The sequence below is a fragment of the Acomys russatus genome, chromosome 22, assembly GCF_903995435.1.
Source record: "Acomys russatus chromosome 22, mAcoRus1.1, whole genome shotgun sequence".
NCBI classification, from domain to species: Eukaryota; Metazoa; Chordata; class Mammalia; order Rodentia; family Muridae; genus Acomys; species Acomys russatus.
Window position 1 is genome coordinate 41,613,422 of NC_067158.1, and position 19,182 is coordinate 41,632,603.

At 39.3% G+C, this 19,182-nt stretch overlaps 1 protein-coding gene across 1 annotated transcript in view; it reads right to left on the reverse strand.

Annotated features, from left to right (window-relative positions):
* Ppargc1a (PPARG coactivator 1 alpha) overlaps nt 1–19,182 on the reverse strand; it is a 92,195-nt gene that overhangs the window by 22,853 nt on the left and 50,160 nt on the right. Inside the window, exons 3-7 of the mRNA XM_051165220.1 lie at nt 14,401–14,595; nt 11,604–11,726; nt 10,520–10,724; nt 6,682–6,727; nt 6,498–6,571 (exon numbers count right to left, since the gene is read on the reverse strand). Coding sequence (XP_051021177.1) covers nt 6,498–6,571; nt 6,682–6,727; nt 10,520–10,724; nt 11,604–11,726; nt 14,401–14,595 — 643 coding nt within the window. The remainder of the gene's footprint in view (nt 1–6,497; nt 6,572–6,681; nt 6,728–10,519; nt 10,725–11,603; nt 11,727–14,400; nt 14,596–19,182) is intronic.

Genomic DNA, 19,182 nt, shown 5'->3' on the forward strand with positions numbered 1-19,182 from the left:
AAGGGCAACACTAATTGCACTGTGTGTGTGTGTGTGTGTGTGTGTGTGTGTGTGTGTGTGTGTGTGTGTGTGCTATATGACAAAAGTAATTATAGAAGAAAAGGACATGAATTTGAGAGGGTTCTTGGGGGAGGAGTTGGGGGTGGAAATGATGCAAATATGAAATACTCAAACAAATCAAATAACAACAAATCAAATTAGCCACATGTCCACTCCATTTTAAAACAACGTAGCCAAAGATTGTAAATGGAGGGAAATGGGGACAACTCAGTGGTGCCAGAGTGAAAAGATAGCTGATTGTTTTGTTCTGCTCATTTTTTTTTTTTTTTATCAGTTATAAAACAGCTCTGTTGTTTTCACAACGTTTAAAGTGATAACCAAAACATGTATACATATACATAAAAGTTGGGGGCCAGCCACGTTGGTCCCTAACCAAGTTCCTTCATGTCTTGTGTTTCAAACCATCACCTGGTTAAGCTGACATTGCTTTGCCATTTCCATTCCAGACACAAAAACGTGTTGGTAGTGTCTGAAAAAAATCTCCATATGCAATAGATTTAAATGCCTTCTGCCACAAGAGCATTCTCTTTTCTCTCAGCTTGCTTTACTAACAACAGCTATTTTGAAATCAAATTAGTTTTTACACCTGTAAAAGAGAAGAGTTTTTCTTATCAGCCACAACGAGCTAGCTTAGGACAATCACAAGGAAGTCAGAGCAGCTGGCAATACCTAATAAAACAAACTCCCTATCTCATCCCTCCTGCCTCCCAAAGATGCTGCAGATGGGGCACACACATTATTCTGGAGGTCTTAGAATTCTGTTGAGTCTTTACATTTCCACTTAAACATTTGGGGAAATTCACTAAAAAAAAAAAAAAATTTGGAGTAAAGTAAAAGAAGACACTAGGATGGTGCATACCGCAACTTCATATACCTTCTCTGTCTCAACCAAACAGAATAAGCTTGGAGATCAAAGTTCAACAAATCAACTGTATGGATGTTGTTTCTACTCCATTCACCCCCTGCTGTACCTGCGGCAGACATCACTAATTGATCATGACATTCCCACTGAGTACAAACTTGGCCTTAGAATCTCTCCCAGCACAGTGCTTCTGGCAGCCAATACCAATCAATGGCACTTGGCAAGGGGAAAGAAAACTATTTAACATAACAGATGCCAACTCCTATCTTTAAAATTCAGAAGAAGAATCTACTGTAGCCGAACGAGAGGTACTTTGAACCCAGAGTTCACCAGGAAACTACTGTCAACATATAGCCGTTTTCTTAGATAATGGAATGGGCAGAGACTCAAAAAGATATTATGTTTAAAGTGCCAGTGAAGAGTCACCGGCAGTAGAAGTGCTTGTTGACAGAACCTGAGAGCTCTGTTGCTTGTACCTCCATATGTAGGTCCTACATCTGTACCAAAAGCATTACTTATTCAGTGCTCGCCAGAGTAGGAGTGTGTGCCACAAAACGAAATAGAAAGCATGATACGTGGATTTGCTAAAAAGGATGTCGCAGAGAGACCAGCAATGACAGAGACAGGTGAGACTTGAGAGCTTGAGAAGCGAGGTGAGTTGGCCTCAGTGGATGCGAAAAGAAACTGAATGCCTACACAATGTGCTGACCGTCACGTTCAGTCTCATTGAACACTCGCAGGAACACAGTCACTGAGTTGAACTTGAGGTTGTCTAACATTAAAGCCAGGTTCTGTGTGACTCCACTAACACAGGTTGCCTCTTCTATCCTAATAGTGTGCTTTTATTTTTATCTTTGTTCCTTATAAAGTGTTTAAACTCAAGGTGAGTTCTATGCACTTGCCTTTTTTTGTAGGACAAAAAAAAGTTAATATAGTTCTACTTATATTCTGTTGCTTTGAGCACAAAAGTATCTCATTTAGTAGTTCTGAATATTGCCTTAAAACCAATGGATGGCCAGGGGCACAGCACACTCTTAGCAATCAAAAGGTAAAGAGGAGGAAGTGTGTGTTCCTTCTGTGTGGTTTCCTGCTGATTTCAACTCAGTGATAAACTTGCACAGCCATCTGACCATCTTTGACTCTTTCCCTTTTTTACCTCTCTCCTTCTACCCTGTTTCAAACTCCAGTGTAAATATTTTTCTTCCTCGAGACTTGCCAAGTCTGCTGAGTCTACCGAAAGCCCAACTTCCTTCTGCCTTCTTCCGTGGATCACCTGTACTTGTCAGTGGTGTGATGGCACTGCTTTGACACACCTTTCAGCCTTTAACAGTCTGCAAAGTTCTAAATCTTCTGCGTGAACACTTCCTGGAACTGGGAGGGCGTGTCACAGGGGTTCTTTGATGACTCCTTTTCTCCTTTCCAGTCCCTGACGCACAGTGTTTGCCATGAAGCAATGTACTCTACTGACATCCACTGAGAGGATATTATGGGCATCACTTACTGCACAGAATTCTGTCCGTACCCAGGAAGAGTGGATGTCGATGTCACTGTGAGATCCTTCTGCCTACCCAATCTCCTCCTTTACACTAACTCCGAAACTTCACCCTCCATGTCTTTCAGCTCCTCCATGCGTCTTTCCATCCCAGTTCTCTCTACTGTATAATGCAATCTGGCTCCAACTTAGCTTCCCTGCATAGTTACTGACATCATGCTTAGCAAACAAAAAGTACCCTTTAGGCTCATCTTTCTTAAAGGTGCCAAAACATTACATATAATAAGATATTTTCTTTTTCTGCCACTTATCAGTGCACATTCTTTTCTCAGTAAGCTATTAGACCATACCTCAAACTTGAGAACCTCCCACGGCCAGGCCCTGTTCTCGGTACTAGACATGGAACTTTGGCTAAGCCACATACTGATTGTCTTCTCATCAAGACCCTCACACCCTGCCAACAATGAGCAGAGAGAAAACCTATCCTGGTAAATTGGTTTTCATTGTACCAAATAATCTTTCAATGATACAAAGAATGAAGGATTTTGTGTAATAATATGAATATAAAATTCCTGACAGAAACCAGTGTTCTAAATAAAATGTTGAGCAGGTCGAACATCCATAAACTAGTTTTCACCTCCCTTTCCATATAGAGTAAACTACTGAAGCCTCAAACTTGTAAGTAATTTAAAACTAATAGTTCCACAGCCTAGTAAGTCTAAGGACTTCCATTCCTTCCAAATATTACAAAAATAAATAAATAGGTATTGGAGAGATGACTTGGTAGTTAAGGGCACAGATTCTCCCGGAGGACCCAGGCACTATTCCTAGCACCCCACATGGTGGCTCACAATTGCTTGTAACTCCAGTCCCAGGGATCCAACACTCTCTTCTGGCCTCTACTGGCACTGCATGCATCGAATCCACAGACATACATGCAAGCAAAACATTCACCAATAAAAATAAATAAAATGTAAAAAACCTAGAAAATTAAAACAAAAATGAAAGACGAAAATAAAAATAAGCGTTCATAATATATCTCTAATGGAATGAGTACACATTGTGTGATGTGTTCATATTTATAAATTGGGAAGACACCTTGGCATAAAGACATCCAATATCAACCTAGAAGTAATGAGGCATGGATGTCCCCTTGGCACCAGTAGAGTTATAAATAGAAATATCCTTTTGCAAATCAATGTAGCAATGTAGGTGTCAGAATGTCCTAAGATAATTAAATGCTTATTTTTGGCATTAACAGCTATTACAAATCTGTTTTGATAAAATAAAATTTTAAAATGTATGCACAAAGATTTCTTCCATAGTGCTATTTCAAACCCTGAGTAGGAACAATATAAAACAACCTCAACATGTAAAAGTAAGCTTTTGAACAAAAAATATATTTACCTACTCAAATGAACATTATATATTACGGGTATATCCTAATAATAAACTTTGAGGTGGTACCAAAAAACCCCAGCTTTTGTTAGGTGAAAATTTAGGCTTAAAATGATTTAAGCATTCACTGACATACATGATGGTCACAATCACGTGCATATAATTATTGAAAACAATGCTATGAATTTTTTTTTAGAACTATGGAGAATTTTTCAATTGGCTTCTATCTGTGTCATTTCTAGTTACCTGACATTATTTATACTCATAATAAATATTTCTTTAATGGAAAGTCAGGCTTTTATGCATAACTAGGGAAGCTCTCTTGCCCCTTGCAGAAACAGAGAGACTAACTCCATAAGTCTAGACACTCCAACTAATAGATAACTTTCAGCTGAACATTTATTGAGGGGTCTAGTCATGTATCTTTGTAAGCCTGCTAATATCTGTTCGCCCAGTGACTGGGACTAACTATGATGACAATGTTTTATATAAGTGAATGGACTATGAACTCAAAAATTTGTTTCTATTAAAAGAAAGTTAACGTAAAGTTTTAGAACAGATACTGTCAAATTAGGTGTGTGTGTGTGTGTGTGTGTGTGTGTGTGTGTGTGTGTGTATGTGTGTGCGCGCGCGCAGGAACGAGGAATATCACAAAAATCCAGAAAAAAAAAATGCACTCAGATCATCATCCCTCAAAAGACATGAAGTAAGAAGCGGAGAACTTTATGCTATCGCTAGTGTGATCTGTGCAAGGAAAGATGAGTGGACACAGTGAGAACACTGAAGCTCACTCAACACCATTGTCTCTGTCACCTAACAAAAGTGTGATATTTGAATGGGTGTTTACAGGTTTGAAACAAATGTAAACTAAAGAACTGTGTATCAACTTTTCATACAAACTCACCAATTATTTGCCTTTGCTGGTCAACTAAGAAGGCCTCTCATAGAGATGCGTGCACGCAAAAGTTCTTTCTACTGATCTGCGTAAGTTACAATTTATTTAAGAAATCAAGATGCTAGCTAGAAGGATGGTTCAGCAGTTGAACACATGTAGGTCTCCTCCAGAACACCTGACATTCATTCCCAGCACCCAAGTCTGGCAGCTCAGAACAACCTATAAGTCCAGCTCCACATGGATCTAATGCTCTCTTCTGCACACCTTGTGTGCAAAGATCCACACTCATACACAAAAAAAACATAATTCGAAAAACTAAAATAAAATGTTATGAAAAGAAGCAAAGTTATGCACATGCTTACAAGTGAATGCATGCATGAATGAATATAAACCTGTGTGTATATGTGTGTGTGTGTGTGTGTGTGTGTGTGTGTGTGATCTACATACACACACTATTTATAGGCCATGAAATTAACTACTCTGCTGCTTGGCCAGACCATGCAATCATGCAGTAGACCTTTGATAAGAAGGTAATTTAGTAAACTCAAAGTGTGAAATTAAACTTAGCAACAATGACCGTGGTGTGTGTAGGCACCACAGTTCTGGTTGAAAGCATCTTGTCTAACGTAGCCTTCCTTTATCCTTATCAGCAATGGCCAGAGCCAAGGACTTTCTGATTTGGACACCCTAAGGCTCACTCTTAAAGCACCATTTACACTCAGAAGTTTGCTTGGAACTCTTTAGTTAGTCCAAGAATTTGTCATTAGCTACTTTGTCTCCCGTGATACAAAGACTAGATAGAGCAGTTCAAGATTGGGATACAAAGTCAATAAATAAATAAATTAGTTAATTAAAATCTTTACCTAACCTGGTTAAAAAAATTGTCTCAAATGATGGAGACAAGGACTCTTGTTGGAAAATATGCAAGAATATCTTGGCTTGCTGAAAGGCCATATTTAAATTTTTCTCTTTGCTGGAAAGATAAAAATAGTATATAAATAAATATTATATATATATTTATATACAAATATGTAGATGTATATGATAGATACACAGATAGATAGATAGATAGATAGATAGATAGATAGATAGATAGATAGATAGACATATATGATAGCATTATACTGCTAAGTATGACAAAGAGTGAGAAAATACTATACATGAAGTACTGGTAATTAATAAATCTGAATCCAAGCATCGCCTGGATTGTTTTCTATCTTGATATCATTTTACATATTATTTAATATCACTAACTCCTCTTCTCATCCCAAAATTGAAAAAATTATCCCTACCCTCATGATGTCAGTGTAGACTTGACTGAAACCATTTGGATGTCTACCACATACATTGGTTAGGATATTAAAGATGTCGAGTTCAAAACACATTGAATAAATTCTCAAAGAATTTCTTAAAATATTGTTAATTTAAAAAATAAGAATCTGGTAAAAAAAAAAAGTTCAGTTCTCCTTTTTCTAATGTTTGGGTGTCTTATCCTAACGTAATGTTCTTTGAGAAGCCGTAACAAAACCACGTATCAGAAGGACTGGGCTAGACTGTGAGCAAACAAACGCTGCCTCTGTAAAAGTTTTCAATTCAAGGATTCTTTTGGTGTTGGTTTGATTTTGGTTTTGGTTTTGGTTGTTTTGGTTTAATAGGCAGTTGAAGACACTTTGCAGGTAACTTCTTATTCAATTCCATGTGTCCTCTGTTTCTGTGATCTCACCCAAAATATAGCCTAGCATCGAGCACGTATTTCACACAGAGAAGTTCCAACTGAAATAAAAGCTTACCTGCAGTTCCAGAGAGTTCCACACTTAAGGTTCGCTCAATAGTCTTGTTCTCAAATGGGGAACCCTTGGGGTCACTGGAAGATATGGCACATTTATAAAAACAAACTGAAATGGAGTTGCTGTAGCCAAATGTGCTAGAACCCCCTTCCCTTTCTGAAAAATGCCTGCGTTTCTTAATACTTACTTTGGTGACTCTGGGGTCAGAGGAAGAGATAAAGTTGTTGGTTTGGCTAAAGGAAAGAAGAAGAAATGAATTAAAATACTGAGTCTTTTTCAGATTGACTTTCTGCTATACTCCAGTTGGAAACAACCAGACAAACGGGAGAATAAACTCAGGAAACCTCTGAACATTGGCTCAAATTCAGACTACAGTCCATTATGCTAAAACAAACTCCAAACAACATTTGAATCAGTACAATAGCATTAGAAAACACATACAAATACAGAATTTTCCAACAAATGTACCATCTCGTTAAGGACGCAAAAATTTGCATCATACCGTCAAAGAGAAATATTGCTTTCTGTTTTTAATTTGGAAACACTACACAGTTTGTTTAGACAAGGAAACAGCAGAGTAACTACAAGGTGACAGATCGTAATGAATATTCAGTTGATTTTACTCCTAAAATGTATGGTTTCATATCTAGCCCTGAGATTAGGAAATTTCTGTGAGATGACTGAGGCTCAAGCAATAACCATCCTATTCACTGAAAATTAGTTGAACGATGATGATAAAGTGTGGACATTGACCCAGAAGGCTTAAATGGAGTTTTTGCCTGCCAAATATGATAGACAATTAAAGACATCACATTTGTCAGTTAAAAGACGAATAGATAGTTTTCTAAAGCTCACTACTCCTTTCCCTCCTTGAGTGTGAGAGTCTTGCTTTCTTGGGTGTCTTTTCTCAACAAGAAATGCAGGAGTAAAAGTCTTCCTGCTCTCTATGTTAACTGCTTGTCCATGTCAATCTTGTACTCTGAGTGGGAAGAAAAGAGATGATAAGAAATATATTATGTATATATATGGAGATGTATGCATGTAAGCTTTTGTCCATTTTTTTTTTTTTTTTTTTTTTTTTGGTTAACTGCTTTCAGAAGGTAAAAGCGTAGTTACATTTGTAATAAAGATCATATACTTGAATCAAAAAGGGTCTCTGGGTTAGTTTCTTACTCTATGGTTGAATACTCTGAGGCACAATGGTGCTAGATGATGCCTACATGGCCATAACACTGATTCTTGCCATAGTTGGACACTATGATGTTTCCTTCCTCCTATTATCAAAAGGAATTGAATTTAATACACTTTGAAGTAAGTTAATCAACCCTAGTAATTAAGGTCTTTTGAAATGTAAAAATATTATTTATATCCAAATTAGTCTGGAATAAGGTACTTTACGTGAAAGATAGTATTTACATATTTAATTTGTAGATTGGGGCTTAGTTTTTAAACAATTGAATAGTAAGAATATCATCTATCCAATGTGCATCCAGAAATATGAAGCTCATGCTGTCTTCTACAAATTAGGTACATTGATTAATTGGCTTTTACATATATACAGAGAGATGAGCTGATTGTACATTAATTTTTGAGTATGCCTAATTTAATCAGCCTTTCAAAAAGAATGAATTTATGAACAGATTTTACTCACTTTTATGGTATTTCGCTAATAGCCAGGATAATTTACACAGGTTCTATAGAAAATACTACCCAATAAGAAACAGTGAGCTAAATCGCACAATAAGTGTACATGGAATATCAGAAACAAGGAGGTAAAAAAGTCACGGCTAATGCTCATATAAATGTCTCCAAAATTCAAATAGCAAGGTACAGGGAATCTGAAGAATAACAGGGGGAAACCTGGCCTCAGCCAGGCTCAGGGCCAGCAGAGGCAAGCAGGAAAGGAAAGGCCTGCAAACAGTGACATCCTCCAGCCACCCTCAGACTGGAACCCTGAGTAGATGTTGGCTCTCACGGTATCTCATGAGGACCCCTGGCTTCATGTACAGTCAGTTTCACTGGCACTATTCCAAGGACTGCCTGCTCACAGGCTGCTAGGACCCTCGCGTTACTCTTCACGTGAATGCTACTTTTGACTAAGTAGTATGTGAGTGAATGAAAGAATGAGACCCAGCACACACTATAAACCAGGCAATTAATCCTTAGGAACCAAAAAGTGCATGACACCACAACGTAACCTAGAAAAGACCAAAAGCCCAGTCAGAAACACACCAACACAGAAAGAAAGTCACCTTACTGTCCACTGCAAAGTGATCTCTGACTCTTCGTGTGATTTCTACTTAGCAATGTTGAACAACTTAACTAATCTTGGAGGGTAAGCACCTATTGGTTCTTCAGAGCAGGCCAAGCTTCTAATAACCATGAGATTTGTTTTTCTTTTGAATCAGCTGGCTTTGTTCTGGCATGAGCCTTTTAGCCCTTAGCACAGATCTATACTTTTAAAATTCTATATATAGCTGGAATCCATCTTCCAGGGACCTGTTTAATTGTTCAATGCCATGGTTTATAAACGTTTACAGGAATATTAAATGGTAAGTGAACTTTAAAAAAATCTCGAAATCCAAAAAGATACAAGAGAGAAAGGAAAGACAGAGACAGAGAGAGAGGGAAGAGGGGGGGGGGAGCTTTGATCTACATGCTAATTGACCAGGTTTCTGAATACCCTATTTCAAAGAACCTGAGACTCTTGACTGAGCTCAAGGAACTGAACGTCTGACCCGGAGTTGGTGAGGAGGAGCCCAGTGGATTCTTCACTGACTACATCACAAGTTCAGTGGGCTCCTTTTCCTAGGTCTCCAACATCATCAATTCCTCTGCTAAAACAAAACCAACACAACAATGCTAGAGCTTGTGGTTAGGGGCCAGTCCTGGCAGAGGCAGCTCTAAGGGCATCCAGCCCATTTAGTTACCTTCAGTTCCCCAAAGTGACACCTCCAGCAGAGAAACAATAAAACTAATGGAGAGCCAACTTAAAATACTAAAGGGATATTCCTAAAAGTTCTGTAAGGTAGGAAGGCAGAGGAATTACAAATCTGAAGAAAGACAGCCTTATTAAAATCAGCAGCAGCAGCAGCAGCAGCAGCAACAACAACAACAACAAACCTGTTTGAAATGCTCACGGTTCAAACCAGCCAGGGACTACCACCACCCAGTAGCTGTAACTTGGAGAACCAGAAAACACAAAGATGTTTCTAGTTACTACAGAACACGCCTGCTTCTATGAAAGGTTTCCAAGTAGGGAGCAGAAGCTGGCATGTTTAAAAGCAACAATTGCTTCCCGCAAACTCTCTTTCTGCTTCCTGAATTCAACATTTGGAAGGGGAAGGGGAGAGAGAGAAAACTGTATCTCTGCCAAGAGAGATTTTCCCCAAATCAACGAAGTTGCCTCGGAAGCATCAGCCTCCTGGTTACATGTGGGACTAATAAAGATCAACCCAGATGTTTTGTTTAATCTAGGTGATATTTTTTTCAAATACAAAGGGCAGAGGAAATCGAGACTCTCTAAACTCCTCCGTGCAAAGTAAGATCGGTGAGCGTAGCAGGTGGTCTCAGAAAGTAAAACAAGAATGCACTTAATCAGAAAGACTACATAAATGCTATTTACTGCTTCTCAAGGTAGAGAGGCGATCTCCAACGTCTCTTTTGTTTCCATGACTGGAAAGGGAAAAATCAAAGAGCCCCGTAAAGAATTGCCGAGCAATTGCGTGTAACAGTCAAAGATCTCAAAATCCAGCCCTGTATAAACCTCAAAGGTGTTGTAATCCCCCAAGGCCCCACTCCACCCAGCTAACATGCAGGTGTCTTTCCGGGCCTTATTTTTCATACTGCCAAGCAGTTGAATAGGATACATTCTATCTGTGTCCGTGGAAGACCCTCACCCGCCCCCCGCCCCTTGCCCGGGACAAACACAGATAAGGCAGAGGGCAGGGACCACGTGCTCGCACTTCATGGGTGCATACAGCGCCCCTGCTGGCTGCTCTCTGTCCCTGGCCTGGCTGGCCTACCTTGAGCATGTTGCGACTGCGACTGTGTATGGGACTTCTTTTTGGAAGCGCATTTGTCTCTGCTGCTGTTCCTGTTCTCTGTGGGTTTGGTGTGAGGAGGGTCATCGTTTGTGGTCAGATACTTGAGAAGCTCTGAGCAGGGACGTCTTTGTGGCTTTTGCTGTTGACAAATGCTCTTTGCTTTATTGCCCCATGAATTCTCGGTCTTAAAAACAAGGCATAGAGAAAGCTAAAATTAGTGAAGTGAACCTTATCAGAATGGATATAGGTTTCTGAAGAGATGAGATTTTCGGTGAAGTGCTCAGTCTAAGTGTACTGGATCTATGAACTGTGAATAATTGTTTGCAGAACAAGAAAGAAAATTACATTTAAAATTCCTAAATGCCATTTATGCAGCTTTTTATTTCATTTCTCCTACATCCTGATGTTCCTACTCAGCAACATGTAACTAACAAGACCCTACAGCGCCTTTACTGTGAGTAAAGAAAAAAAAAAAAACCGCTGCTTTAAACCTTAATTTACCGCTGATTGCTGAGGCCCAGTATTCACAACTCTCTTAAGTACCCCTTAACGCTCTGCTTTCGCTCACAGCGAATGGCAAGACAAACATTGTTTAATACAGCCCGCTAACTGAATTATGTCATTGCCAGCATTTTCTCCAATTAATGGCAGAGACGGATCTTTCACAGTGAATCCGAAACAATCTTTCTCAGGTTAAACAGCTGACAAAACAGCCATCCTGCATCTTAAAGTCATCCACTGACCGCAGCTACCAGCCTTCCAGTAAATCGTGGTGTAGTGCAGACTGCTGCATGTATTAGCTGAGTGGAAAAGGAATTACACGTTCTGATCATCAGAAAAAATGGTGCATAAGGGAATTCATCCTAGTTTTTCAACCCCCACCCTCAGTACAGTGTTTGGAGACCCACTGTTTCCACTCTAGAGGCAGCTGCTGAATCCTGGCTAGATTACTACATACAAACTTTATGTCTGTTGCACAGATTCATGCAATGTCACCCCCACCTCCATGCAGCCCTGCCCCTACCGCCCCTACCCGTAATAAAATGTTTGCATGCATGCAAACCTTAACAACTGCAGAGTTGGTTCTGATCCTGTGATTGTGGTTTGCATGGTTCTGAGTGCTAAGACCGCTGCATTCATTGTAGCTGAGCTGAGTGTTGGCCGGTGCCAGCAAGAGCTTCTTAAGCTAGACACCAGGAAAAGGGAAAGGGGAGAAAGTTATACATCTATGATCCAAATTAGTAACTGAATTTTGAATATATCTAACTTTAGCAAAAAGAATGGCAAAGGAAACGGTTTTATTTAAAAGGAAAGAGTTTACCATCACAGTGCTACCTAGGAAAATATTTCCTTTTCCTCTATTTGAATCTTGACGTTGTTGTGCACAATTTTAAAACGATTTTTATGTAGAATAATGATGCAACAATTCCTAAAAAGATTTCCAAAGCACTACCACCTTTGGTAAGGAAGGCTGCCTTGCCCACCAAAGCTGTCGAGGACACAGGTTATACCTCTCTATTCCCATGCAACTTACATGATAATCAATGAAAACACTTTCTGAACCATGTTTCATGACTAAATATATAAACCGATGAATTAAAAAATATGGGGATTAGAGTAGTGGTTATCACTGGAGGGAGAAAGGAAAGAAAGGATTTGTACACAGAATGCTGTTCAAAGGCCTAGGTGTGGGTTATAACACAAGCTGAGTATTTATTGGTTTTCTTTGTTTGTGTCTTTGCCTTTTGCCTTCTCACTCAGCCCTGACAAGACTCCAACTGGCCATCCTCCTCCCTCGGCCTCCAAAGCAACTGGATCATAGGTGTGCTCTCTAGTGCCCCACTTCAGCACTTACTGTTTTGCCGCCCCCCCCCCAGTTTCTTCCTTTGGATGGATGACTCTCCAGAGCCTCCCTGCTCTGACATGCCTGATGTCCTCGACTCAACAACACTTCCCATCTGAACAAACTGTACAAATGTAAATCCTTGTTAAGGAACTAGGATGCTAGACGACAGAGCCAGTGGCACAGGGAAAGCATGGTGAGTGAGGAATAATTTATATGTGTAATATTCTCCTCAAGAGCAGGAATCTTAGACTACAAGGAGGAAGCAAGCAGATCTCCATGTATTCACGTAGAGTTCCTTCAGCCTTAACGATCTGAGAGAATCAACCTCCAAATAGCATGCCAGAGTATTTTATAAATGTTAGAACAATAGCATTCCATAATTTACACAGCATTGCTCTTCCATGAGATTTATGGCAAATGATAAATGGCCATCATAGATGAGGAGGCAGACTGCACTCAGAACTGGGCAAGCATTTTGTTGAAAAGAAACGTCAGTCCTCATGGCCAACGAATTTACTCTCCATTGCCTACCACAACTTTCAGTAACTTGGGCTGCAAAAGAGCTCTTATTTTTCCATCTTCATAAGAAATGCTGATCTAAAGTCTTAAACAATAGTATAATGCCTGACTTTGCAATTCTATTTTTAAAATCCTATGCAAAGACAGGTAAACATTATTATACAATCTGTAGCAGCAAAAACGTGGGAAGAAAAAAAGTAAATATCTCACAATACTGGATTTCCTATTAAGTCATAACATCTCCATACCAAAACAAAAAACAAAAAACCCACTATGCAACCACCAAAAGTTCTGCATATGCTGAAACCATATACACAATAAAAACAGAGTAGGCATATTGTAGTTACAAATTTATACATACATTTATATATATATATATATATATATATATATATATATATATATATATATATATATATATGCATGTAACAATAATAATGGAAAAAATAGACTATTAACTTGAGAGTGGTGAACGTGGAAAGCTTAAGAGGGAGGTGCCTAAGAGAGGCTGGAGGAATAACAGAAAAAAAGGGAAGAGATAAAATTCTATTTTAACTTAAAATGCATAAAAATAAATAAATTTTTAAAAATCAAAATTTCAATGGCATACCCATCTTTAATCTTGAATTCAGAAAATTTCAATCATTTTGATATGATAAGATTTTAAAACTCACAGGTGAATTGTCATGGAAATTTTGGTTCATGACATGTAAAAATGTTTTTGTTTTAGTCCCAGGTATAGGATATGGGGGCTGCTCCAGTCAGTTTGTCTGCAGCTGATAACTGCCTGGTGAGAGGGTGTGTGATCATTGCCAGGCAGGAACTGCCCGGTGAAGGGGGCGGGATGGTCTTTCTCAGTGGGAATAGATGCCAGACTCATAGAGACTGGGGGCTCCAAGAAAGAAGAATCCTAGTGTTCCCCCTGCTGTTCCTGATTGCTGTTGATACAGTTTGATGAGAAGAAGTTGGGAATATCCTAAAATGAGGATGGGATGGGCCCCAAGGAGCCAAACATCCCCAACACCAGGACGTAGCTAAGGAAAACTAGGACCCCTTTCCCTACTAACCTTCTTTCTCTCCTACCTGCTCTTGTAGTGTTGGAAGAGATTGGGGTGGAGAAAGGAGAAACATATACAGGAAATCAAGATAAAAATACATTCTAAAAGTACGCCTGTAGTGAATGTTTAGTCCTTTCTTTCCAGAGCTCTAGTCTAAGCTTTTACCATGAACTGTAATAATTCTGGCACACAATCACATACATAAGAATAGTAAAAAGATAGTTTTTATAAATAACTTCCATTATACCATGTAAGAAACATAACAGTAACCCATTTAATAGAGAAGCACAGAACTGGCACATCAAGGCTGGCTTATGGATTCCTTTTCACTTTGGTCTGAATTAAAAACCCAAAGCTGATTGTTGCAGGGCAATAGTGATGCATTACGCAGCCAGAAGCAACTCTGACCACTGCTCAACAGTAGGAAGGGCTCTTACTAGAGACGGCTCTTCTGCCTCCTGAGGTGGAGGGGTGCCGTCAGGCATGGAGGAAGGACTGGCCTCGTTGTCGGTGGTCACGTCTCCATCTGTCAGTGCATCAAATGAGGGCAATCCATCTTCATCCACAGGGAGACTGTCCAGTGTCTCAGTGAGGACCGCTAACAGGTTTGCTTCATTCTCTTCATCTATCTTCTGCAGAAGCAGAAAAAAACAAAACAAAAAACAAAAAAGAAAAAAAAGAAGAAGACATGAGTGTGCTGACATGAAGAAGTTGGCATCATGGTTAATGAGCATAGGCTAAACCTATCTGGGCAAATGAGCAAACTGTATGAGAAACCTTCAGTGCCCACAACAAAGATTGTGTCTTCCTCAAACTCCTAACTCACTTTTAGTTTGAGTCATATGATTGCCAAACACATCTACTGATTTTAGAGCTGTCTGTTTTGGCAACCTGCTAGGTCAGTCCTTAATACTGCTGCATCCATAGTCATTCTCACATCTTTATGTCTTCTACCTCTGACTTAGGAAGTCTCAGGCCTTGAGAGAATTTCAAGCATCGTCTTATCTTCATACACAGTTCATTCTGAGACCTCTCACACAGTATGCCACCCCAAATATTTAGATAACTGTCCACTTAAGCACCATCAGAAACTTGAACTAAGGGAATCCGCACACTTTTGTGATTTCAATTATAACCTCCCCACTGCACAGTCCCAAATCATCTATTTCTCTCCCTGACATCTCTCCCAACTTAAGTCATAAATCTCCACCTACTGGATGCTTCTACCATATAATGGCTCTCTTGACTCCAAAAACCCAAACTTGGGATCTTTCATAGCAAAATTGCCCTTTCTCTTAACTTCTTTAGCTCTTCAGATCTGTGCTCTAAGATACCCAGGCTCTTTATTTTGAAGTCAGTTGCTAAGAAGGAACCTTCTTTTGCAATGTGTCTTGGCCAGACTCATCTTGTGTGCCAGAGGTATAACTCCAGTATGATATGATTTTTTAATAGGGGCTGTCCTTCTGCCTGAGCTCAGTCTCACTCACCCTAACACAAAGCTAATCCCCAATCGTGCCATCCACAGACAGTATTGAGGACAGTATTTGAGGACTAACGATAGAAAAATGAGAGTGAATCCTTCCCTCTCCTGGAAACGAAAACAGTCTATGAATACATTATATAACAGATGACACAAGTTTGGGGTCTCTGTACAAAACCTGGAATGTCTGTATGTTAATATGACAATGTGATCTTGCCTACGTATGTAATCAATCAGCTCCAGTGCTTGGCACATGGAATAGATGGTCATTGTTTGGTTAGAATTATTCACTGACGGCATCTATTGGCACCCAGAGAGACTGTGTACATCACTTCTTTACTTTCTTTTGGAATTCTACATTGTTTGTCCAATTTGACCTGTCTCTATTTTTTGTCAAGTTCTGTAAGCTATGACATGAACAATATGGCTAAATTATCCCACACAATTGTATTACAAAACGCACCTCAGTTGCTGACATCTAACGAAACTGGCAATGCTCACACTTCCTTTCTCACTAGCACTGAACTCCAGTTAATTGACCTGACAAAATTACAAGAATCAGAAAAAGACAGCTAATCAGAAAATCAAATTGTATTACTAGAGAAATTAGGCAGGGCCTTATCACATAGACATTCTATTTTCACATGGAAAAAAAAATGTTTTTCCTCATTACTGATCGCTCTCTATCTGGGAGTCAAACTATAGACTTTGTTTTCTTTTGAATTCAAGAGGCCAAGAAGAGCCATTTTCTTCTTGTGGATGCTAATAGAGCTGTTTTACATTTGCATGTGGCATTTCCCTACTGCCCCCTGATTTGAGACTATAGTCATGTACTTTGGGCACATTGCAGTGTGACAAATGGATTGAATCTCAAATTCTAATGAAGACAAGAAAGCCAACCAGAGGTTCACAGTCCTTTTCAAATGGCACATTTACTGCCATCAACTAAATCTCCATCAAAATCTGAACTCTACAACAGCAACAATAAATAAATAAATAAATAAATAAATAAATAAATAAATAAATAAAATAAAACTCTCAGTTTCCCCAGTTTTTCTGTTTCTCCCCATATACTCTCAATATTAAAAACAGTGAAATACTTTTCTTTTTCTGCTTTATATAATAATCTAGTATCCAAAAATTTTAATGAGTTCATTTTTAGTATCCCACAATTCTAACTACCACTACACGCCAAAGAAACAAAAGAAAATGCAAGGCATAAAACTTCTCTCAGTAAAATTATATTTAAATAAAATATACTACCATAAATTGTATCAAAATAATGAGATTTGCATTACTAAAAGTAACTAACTGTGTTTTCTAATAAAATAATAAATGACATCTCAAATACATATTCTTACCAGGTTACAGATGCACTTTAATTAAACTGAACATTTTTTCATGAATACCTAACCCTTTTCAAAAGGGTTCAGCTCACTGAAGTCAAAAAAGAACTCAAGAAAATTTGTTAAGAGTGTTTACCAACAACTGAGTGATTTTGTTTGCCCTGATTTAAATTTTGTGCTTGGCTTTCCAGTGAGACTGGGAGCTGCTGTTTGTTTTCAATCACAGAATACAACATCGCCTCGGCTCTATCCCTTGTGTAAACAAACTCTGATAACTCCAATCAAGTCAAAATGACAAAGAACACTTAAATTAACTAGTTTTCACCAATTCCTTTAATAAGCATGAGTGAATGTATACCACACAGTCGCGGAAATTGTGGCGCTTGATAATGCCGTAATTAATTTACAAGATCTGATTAAGCCAACTATTTTCATTCTCCTCTTTCCTGAAAGCACAATGGGAGGGGCGGGCTTGTGAAAGGGAGATTGTCACAGTAAATAGGTATATAGGGCTGAGATGCTTGGGTGTGAGGGCTACTACTCAACCAGTGCATACCACTTAGAGCAGCCATTTTTATACTGTGTCAATCAAAAATGAGTATTAGGTATGTTTATTATGCCTGTATCCTTCAAAACCATTTATTTTGGTAATGTTCATCCTGAAATTTGGAGGAATAAGTGCTATAACTTCAAACTTTTTTTTTCCTTAATTATGAGATCCTCTGTGTCAAAGATCAAAAAATATGCCTACATGTAAAGTTGAGTGGATGCTGTCTCTCATTGTGGCAATTTCAATTACTTTTTTTGTGACTTTCAATAGTCATCGTTGCAGAGAAGGCAATGGAAGCGACAAAGAGGACTCTGTTAAACAATTAGTGTCACTTTCCATGATTGCTCTGGTCCCAATTTACCAAGCAACTAAATCAAAGTCTCCGCAGATGAAGCACAGTGCCCTATGAACACAGACCTGTTCACAAGTGACAGGGAATGGAAGTGTATGAGTGAGCCAGGTGACACTGCATGTGTGACACTTTTTATAGGCCTTGGCCTTTGTGCTGCTTTCTAGTCCCTTGAAATTACAATTTTTTTTTTAATGGAGTACTTCTTGTCTCCATCTAAAAAGCAGATCTCAACCTGTGAGGCAAGACCCATTTGGATATGCTGCATATCAGATTTTACATTATGATTCCAAACAGTAGCAAAATTACAGTTGCATAGTAGCAAGGAAAGAATTTTATGCCTCGGGGATGTTTACCACAACACAAGGAGCTGTATTAAATGGTTGCAGCATTATGGAGGTTGGGAAGCACTGATCTAAAACAATGGAATGTAGGGAATGAAGGGGCAGATGGCCACCAGCTGTGTGGAGAGCACGAGCTCCATTGGATTCCTTGCAGCAGAAGAGACAGGAAAGCCCAGGTCAACAGGCAGCTCCATAGTTGCTCTGCAGCTACCAAGGGCATTTCCTGTGGGGGCCTTTCAACCTTGGCTTCTCCTTACACGGGTACAATTCTGTTCCTATTCTTCTGACCTAAATAAAGGACCGTGTGTCTGTAAAACTGTACTCTCCAAGGGCTCTCCAGGAAGAAAGAGGCACAGCAACAAAACCTCACTCCAGGTGTAAGGAATTTCCAGGGACAGATGATACGCTTGGCTTTTACACTGACAAGCCAAAATCTAGATCTGCAACAATTCCTACGCCATGCCTCATCATGAATAAATAATGGTTTTGAACAGTCAACAAGATTCAAAGGCTCATCGCCACTCTTTGAGACTTCAGTGTCCTGAAATGACTTGTGCACTGAGTTTGACATAATCCCAAAGGGCACCGCTGAAGAAGGCAGACCATGGTCCTCTGTGTCCTCCTGATCACCTGAAGATTTAAAATCCCAGACTCCAGGCCTGACCTGGGATGTCTGGCTTTGTGCACAGGAGCAAAAGGACCTTCCAACTTATAAAGAAGACATGTGGCTGGGCACAGGGTGCATTCACCTCAACCAGCCACATGCCCTAGTGAGCGAATAAATCCACCCAATCAACAAGAAGATGAAGGACTCAGTCGCTAATGGACACCTGGAGGGAGAAACACAAAGGAAAACTGCATGTGGCATCCCAAAGTTTTCTAAATGCTGCCTATTATGGAAGGACCATGCTCTGCTTATGATAGTAATTTTTTCTGCATCTTGTAGAATTGCAATTACACTCTGCATCCCCAGATTCTCACACTCGCTTGATCTCTGTTTGATAAAAATAGTTTAATAGTCATTTAATCACAGCTTCATTATCTTAGCTCTCTTAATGTGAATTAGGCCACGAGAATTCTAGCTTCCTCATTATTCAAATCATCAATAGGAAGGAAACGGGGGGGGGGGGGTCTTCTTATCACTCATTAA